A 7500-nucleotide genomic window follows, 5' to 3' on the forward strand; every position below is an offset into this window, starting at 1 on the left:
TATTTCTCTTGTTCTTCCTTCTTGAAATTTACTTCCTGTGTGGCAGCCCAGATCTGATTCCTCCACTCATTCCTATCCTCTGCTAGTATCCTCCAAACCCCATCAAGATTGCAATTCCTCAAATCCCTCAGTACTAAATCGTTCCATCTCATCCTCTGGCCTCCAACTGAACGTCTACCTTGGGGTGATGCACACACCAAAAGCTTCCTTGGTAGACGACACTCATCCATGCGCAAGATGTGACCCAATAACCGAAGACGTCTCCGTGTCAGCATGGTGGAGATTCTTTGTAGTTGGGCTATCTTTCTGATGGAGGTGTCTCTCTTCCCGTCCCATAGGGACACTCCAAGGATGGAGCGGAGGCTTCTCATCACAAAACTCTGTAACCGATGTATCTGTGGCTCCAGAAGTACTGCTGTTTCCAGACCACATAAGAGGGTGGAAAGAACTACAGAGACAAAGATGTTCAGCTTGGTACTAGACTTGATCTTCCTCTGGTGCCAAAGGATGCGGTTAAGTGACCCATATGACTGAGATGCTTTGGTGATCCGTGTTGATATCTCAACGTCCAAGGTACAGTTGTTAGAAAGATAACTTCCAAGGTACTGAAAGGATGGTACCACCTCAATTGGATCACAATCAGGATGCAGAGAAATGGGAGATGGAGAATGGGCATCAGCTCCAGGTAGGACAGCTAGAAGCTTGGTCTTCTTGTAGTTGATGGTAAGCCCCATGTGATGGCAAGACGAATCCAGAGATTTCAGCAAGGAGGATAGACTTTCATAAGAATCAGATATCAATGCCATATCATCAGCATATTCAAGGTCTGACACTGACACCTCTGATGTAAGCTTCTTCCTGTTTCCTACCAGGTCAGCGTCCAAAAGATATGACAAGCACACACCTACAACTGGTTGGTGATCAGTAATGACAAGTCGAATCACAGAGTCAAAGTAGAGGTAGCCTCGGATCCCAGATGTTTCTACAGGCGCCTACATACAAAGCACAGAGTAGGCGGGGAAAGGGCAAAGGTGGGCGGGAAGAAACGTCTGGGAGCGCTTCTATAGAAAGCCAGTTCGAAAATAGGCAATTTGATAATCATATTTCCTACATCAACATACTAATAGAGCTCATGGGACAATTCCTCAGGCTATATTCTTTGTCCTTCGCGTCTGCAGCTAGCTACTATGGCAAATTTTGGAATGCCAAAGAAGCCTTCATCAGATGTTTGCCGAATATGTGGAACACAATTCAGGAAAGATAGGAGGGACAACGTTAGTCTGTTTCACACCACTGCATGTCTCCATGGTCTTCTGCAAGAAGCTACAGCTCTTGCTGTTCACGAAGATGATGGCTTTCCTCAGTTTGTTTGTACCACTTGCCGCAACCAGCTCCTAAAATTTGAGCGTCTCCATCGTCAGCTTGAGGAAACCAGGACTTTGCTATGTGGTGCTAGCCGTCAAACAGCGATGACTTGCAGATTTAAGAGGAGACGGCAACAATCTCCAGGAACACCATCGATCCAGCAAACTAGCAAGAAGCCAGACCAAACTGTCAGCCCTGCTTCACCTAGCAGGAACAAGGTGTCTAACCATAGGTAAGTGACAGCTCTAGAGCTCATCGGGCAATACAGTAGGATCATTTAGTTTTCTGCAACAGCAGTAGCGATGGACAGCCATCTAGATCCAAGGCTACCAGATCTCTCTTCAACTCCCAGCCGGAAAGAGACCTGCATTTGTTTGGTGTTGACAATTGTGAGGTCACACCTCTCTTGTCTTTGGATGTACGCAAGGAAATATCTAGTGATTCTCTTGCCCACTTCGATGTGGACAACACTGGTACAGTTCTGTTTATATCCTGAAAATGTTAGTTTCAACAGGGCTCATTTTTCCATGCAGGCAGCGGTTCGTTTGAAACAGCGCTATCTGCAGAACAACCTCTACGTGCCAGTTCCATACACATTGAAGCTGTTGCAACTACGGGTTTGCCATCTCAGATTGCTTTCCTTACCCTGAATTTCATGAATCAGACAGGTTAGTCACTGCCTAGACACAAATTAATTAGATTGTCTTTATTGCATGGTTTGTTACAGAAGTGAAGATGGTGTTGGAAGGAACGACCCTAAGGAATTTAATGCTTTTGTCAAATTAGGTGCATACTAACTGGAATTAACTCCCTTTTAACCTATTAAAATAAAGTTATAATTAAAAACCTGTTAATTGCCAGTAGCACATGGATGGATATTTGTTACACTGCTTCATCATGTTGCATAGTGCTCATATATATAATTGCCTTAATGTGATAGAAAAATAATCCTAAAGGCAGTTTAATTAATTACTTATAACACAATCTTTGGACATGGTACTGTACAAATAGTGTATAACATGTTATTTTCGTGTTATTTTTCGGTAAATTCGGTGTGACTTTTCTTTATCTAAAGTAAGATAACACCTAACATTTTCTAAGTTCTGTACTTCAGGTGCAGAAGGCACCAATAGAATCAAAGTAAACCGGCTACTTCACAAACTCCCAGAAGTTTAGCGCACAATGATGAGAACTGCCTGCTTGGAGAAACAAGCCTCCCCAGAGCAACCCACAAATGCAAGAGCCAAGGTGCACAAAGTTTATGACACTATAGGTAATGGGCAAGCGGTACAGTACTAGATCTCACGTCACGCCCAAAATTTCTTCTACTTCTGCCACACCAAGTCTGTGCCTCCTCGTTAGCCTCGAATTTCCAGACCAGAGAGCGCACGAAGCACGCGAACTCTAGTCTGGACCAAGTCAATACTAAAATGATTTCGGAAGTATTTATCAATAGTGTGCTAAATGGTGTCTACCAGCATAGGATCGTTTTACCTAGATCAACATATCATTTGTAAATGCCATGAGATCTCACGAACAAAGAAGAGACGTCTGCCGTGTTTGCGGCGATATCTTGGTGGACGGCATGAAACCACGGCTCTTTGATTCTTTGGCAGATCGCTAGCTAGTCTAACCGCTCGACTAGCGAGACTACCGCTCGACCAGTTGTCAAAGGTGATGGTCTGGCGATGCTGCTGTGCATGTCCTCTCACCGCAAGCTTGAAAATATTGAAGAACTGAAGCTGAAACTAAAACTAAGATGTGTGTGTGCAGACTCTAATCATTGTTCTGGCATGCAGAGTTCAGTCATTGTTCTGGCGTGCACTCAGCCGCCCACAATCAGTGCTAGTGCACTTAGTACAACCAATTATTGCTAAGCCAATCAGAATTTACAACCGAGATTCGGGTTGTAGAAGCTGATTGGCTTAGAAGGGCTATTTCCGAAATCATTTTAGTATCGACTTGGTCCAGACTGGAGTTCACGCCCTTCGTGTGCTCTCTGGTCTGGAAGTTCGAGGCTACCTCCTCGTCTTACCAAAATTAGGTTATACCAAAAGGTATTTCCTTCTGAATTACCAAAATTTTAAAATGCCGAAAATATAACACATACAGTATTGTACACATGCATCTGTACATGTAACTCATGTTTTGTTGGTCTGTTGACTAATGGCATAAAACAATAATTCACTGTACATGGCTTGGAAGCATAGGTAGGGGATTGGGATCTAGATGATAAAAGCTTGACAGGTGATGCAGTCACAATCTTATTATAATAATTTGAAGTATGAGCTACAGTAGCTAGACCATCTATAGGTGTAAGCGTTTAGGAGGTGAATGTCCACCTTGAAACATGTCGAAAATAACGATTTGGGGTTCTCTAGCATGCATGAGACCAAAGGAAGTTTGTTGACTGTTCACTCAAACCTCCCTAATCCGGACATTATGCGACCAGCGGCTGTCCAGGTTTTAATGTGCATTAGATCCTTGGAATCTCAGACAATTTTAATGTAAGGTTTGATAATGTACAACGTCATACCATTCCTGCATACAGTATGCGTATAGAGTCGCACTTGTACTAGACTGTAATGTACATGTGTACTTTGTACTACAGTTAAATACCTTACACACTGCACATGACAGTCAAGACGGCTCATGCCAAAGGCTTATCCTAAATTTGTGCATCTTTTGGAATCTTATGCTAATGGAACAATATACCAATTGTTTGGTAGTTTAAAGCAGAGCTATATGTATTTGCAACATATATATATATATATATATATATATATATATATATATATATATATATATATATATATATATATATATAAGGGAAAAATTTATCCAAAACGTCGTTCTGCCTGATTCTCTACAATGAGCCTGGTGTACACTGAACAAGTAAACCTCAACAGCAGCTACATGCAGGAATCGCACAACTGAAGCATGCATGACAATGCATATAGTAACTAATTAAATGAAATGGACTATTGGTATTCATGTCTTGATAATCCTTAACTTAATTAAACTGTATTTGGCTTTTAGATCACTGTGAAGTACCCGTCCAGGGAGTATAAGAGGATTCTCAATCCCAATTTGGCAGGCATAGGGAGGTCATTGGCTACTGGGAAAATAAACAAACTGGCAAGAGCCATCTACAAAGTCCCTGATCTTATGTTGAAAGTCACTGACTGCCTTTGCAAGACAGTAAACAAGGAGTGTGAGAATCTGTGCACACCATCATCCAATTGTGTTCTGAGGAATACATCACTCTCAGAATTAACTAGTTTAAAAATTGAGACTGTGGCAGACGAATTAGCAGGGTCTGCTCCAACTTTCTGGAAGTTGATCACTGCAGCTGCATGCTCACAGTGGCAGTCACCTACTATGTGCAGCAGTATATTAACTCGTCTTAGTGTGGCTGCTGGTTGTCTTCTGAAAACAAGAAATCAGCACATGTCTGCCCTGCAATACATTATCAGTATAGTCATGCATAATTCAGGAGCGAAGAAGAAAGCTTTTATGAGGCTAAACAGGCTTGGCCTGGCAATGTCTCATAAACGTACTCTTGTAAAGCTTAAGCAAATAGCCAGCACCTTTGATTCTTCTTTAATTCATTGGAAGGAGTGCATAGAGAGCATGCACAGATTAGGCCAGTTTACACACGTAGCTAGTGGGGAAGCTGAACAAGCAGAATGTCCTACGAGTGGACATGGCATTAGCATGCCTTCATTGCCTGGGTCAGTAGAATGTAACTCTGGTGCTCTGTCTGGTGCAGACTTTTGCATAAAGCTATACCAGATGACTGGTGACAATGTGGATCTAGGAATCAAAACAAAGTATATGACACTTGATCGTAGAAACAAGTCCTTGCACTGGTTTAATCTTATGTCAACTGACGAAAGGGTTGTACCGCCAAGTGTTTTGTCCAAGGACAGACCACGATGTTCCATCTGGCAGTCTCTGATGCAGCATTTCTTCCATCTGCTAGTGATCACCAATACCTTCGTGATGAGTTCGCGGTGCTTGTTTCTAGAGTGATCACTAAGTTTCTCCTTGCATTTGCACAGTTTTCAAAGTTTGTGATACAGCACATCATCCATGATCACATGTTTGATGCCAGTAGGAAGTCAGAGAGACACTGTCTAGGTCTTCTTGAGTTAAATGAAAACAAACAACAAGACATGGTGGAGATAATGTCTCATCTCAATAAAAGATATGTTCCATATCAGTTTGACGATGGTGACAATGCCACATCTCAACCTCTTGTGCGCTTGCAGTTTGGTGGTGATCAGCTCACTGCTGAGCGTGCATGGAACTCAAAGGGCTGTTATCAATGGTCTGGTGCCATATCAGAGACTTGCAAGCACTCTTGCCACATGCAGAAGACTTTCACTGCATGATGAATTTTGTCAATTTAATCTATGCAAAATTCTACAGGACAAACAGCAGTGGTGACTTGGGCAAAATGTACAATCTCCGAAACAAACTGGATCAAAGAAATGTTTTCTGTGACACAAATAAGAACTATAGGGCATGCAATAGCTTTCTTCAAGATGTCCTAGACGGATATGTCATTGCTTGTGCTTTGCATCATTTTGGTATGAGGGGCCCGAAGACATGGATGCTGTCCCACCAGGATTTCCTGAACATCAATGGGAAGAGTGGTTTCATGGAGAGATCATCAAAATCATGGATAAGTTTGTTCTGCAGTGGGAACATCTGGAACAAGATAGTGTCAGCTTCCATCAGTCTGTTCAGAGAGGACAGCCATCACAACAAGCCCAAACAGTACTTGATAGACTTAGTGAGGGTGAGCCACTTGATGAAATGCAGTCAGAGCCACTACATCAGCATGCTAGTACATCAGCATGCCACTACATCAGCAGTAGTTGTAGCACAAGAACAGGAGCCTCCACCACATGACCCAAAGGCAGCAACTGTACAACAGACACCTTGAAATCTCATGCACGCACACAGTTTTCCATGTCATGTAACTACTTGTGGCCAGAGCTTCTCTTCAGCTGATAACAGAAGGTGTCATGAGCAACTAGCACATTGCCTGACTCATGTTCCTTCAGATCTAGATTAAACCCAAGTGTCAGATAGAGTATGCAGTCAAGAACGACAGTACAATGACGACCATGTTTTCAACTATAGCTGCAATTTTATGAAAATGGCTCTGTTAGAGCGTAACTTCCAAGATTCAGTCCATCAAATAGATGAACCAAGGCTATTACGAATCTGGAAATTTAAAATGCTTCACTTCAAAGAGGCTGGCAGAACTAAATATGCCTTGGAAGCATTTCTTTTTCAAGCTGATCAGCTGGCTCTTCTAAGCTCATGGAATGCTTACAGGCAGCTGTGGAATAGAACATTCAACTTGCATGGTGGTTTTGGTAGAAACATCCCCTTGGACTTGATGGTGGAGCACAACAACTATTTCATCAAAGAGATGATAAGAAACCAGGGTGCTAACGTGTTAATCCAGTCAGCACAGCAAGTAAGCAGAGCATCAGTGAGTTTAGAGTCTGTTCTCACCAACCTTGACAACATGCTAGCCATTGCTGATGAATCAAATATGTGCAAAATGATGTGTTTGTTGCTGTCTGGAGTACATGCATGGTACATTTCCACAACTCGATTTTGTGCCTTTTTATCACCTTCTGGCCAGTAAGACTTGTCACCTAGTTCATAGTGGAAATGGGTAAACAGTAAGGAGCACACACTCTGTGTTCGGCAGTAGACAAGAACCCTTGGACAGTTGATTTGTTTGGACTTTACTAGCCTCAGCAAAAAAATCGAAGGTAACTTCAACATCAGAACGTACTCTCTGCACAGCTAGGAAGATGTTATCACACTCTGGGCTCTTAGTAATCACATAGCATCTGCCAGACATTCCTAAACAACTCACAATTTCTTGTGTTGCCTTGGACGCTGTTGCTGTCAAGGCTAGAATTGGCATGCACATCAGAGACCTTAGCTCTCCAACAAGACCGCACCAGACACGAAACGGTTCATCCTCATCCTCCTCTACTAGCTCTGGTCTAGCAAGGCCGCCCTATAGATTTAAAGCGACATTCGATTACACCAACCTACACATAACAGACAGTGTCAGCCTCACCACTGAACAACCGTATG

At 42.6% G+C, this 7500-nt stretch overlaps 2 protein-coding genes across 2 annotated transcripts in view; both read right to left on the bottom strand.

Moving 5' to 3' along the window:
- The window catches only part of LOC134189328 (uncharacterized), a 595-nt gene extending 305 nt beyond the window's left edge, over nt 1–290 (bottom strand). Inside the window, exon 1 of the mRNA XM_062657558.1 lies at nt 1–290. This exon is cut by the window's left edge and continues 305 nt beyond it. Coding sequence (XP_062513542.1) covers nt 1–275 — 275 coding nt within the window. The 5' untranslated portion in view covers nt 276–290.
- A 6761-nt stretch (nt 291–7051) lies between these two features.
- LOC134190418 (uncharacterized) overlaps nt 7052–7500 on the bottom strand; it is a 965-nt gene continuing 516 nt past the window's right edge. Inside the window, exons 1-2 of the mRNA XM_062658870.1 lie at nt 7495–7500; nt 7052–7420 (exon numbers count right to left, since the gene is read on the bottom strand). The exon at nt 7495–7500 is cut by the window's right edge and continues 516 nt beyond it. Coding sequence (XP_062514854.1) covers nt 7052–7420; nt 7495–7500 — 375 coding nt within the window. The remainder of the gene's footprint in view (nt 7421–7494) is intronic.

This window comes from Corticium candelabrum, chromosome 14, assembly GCF_963422355.1.
Source record: "Corticium candelabrum chromosome 14, ooCorCand1.1, whole genome shotgun sequence".
Classification (NCBI taxonomy): Eukaryota; Metazoa; Porifera; class Homoscleromorpha; order Homosclerophorida; family Plakinidae; genus Corticium; species Corticium candelabrum.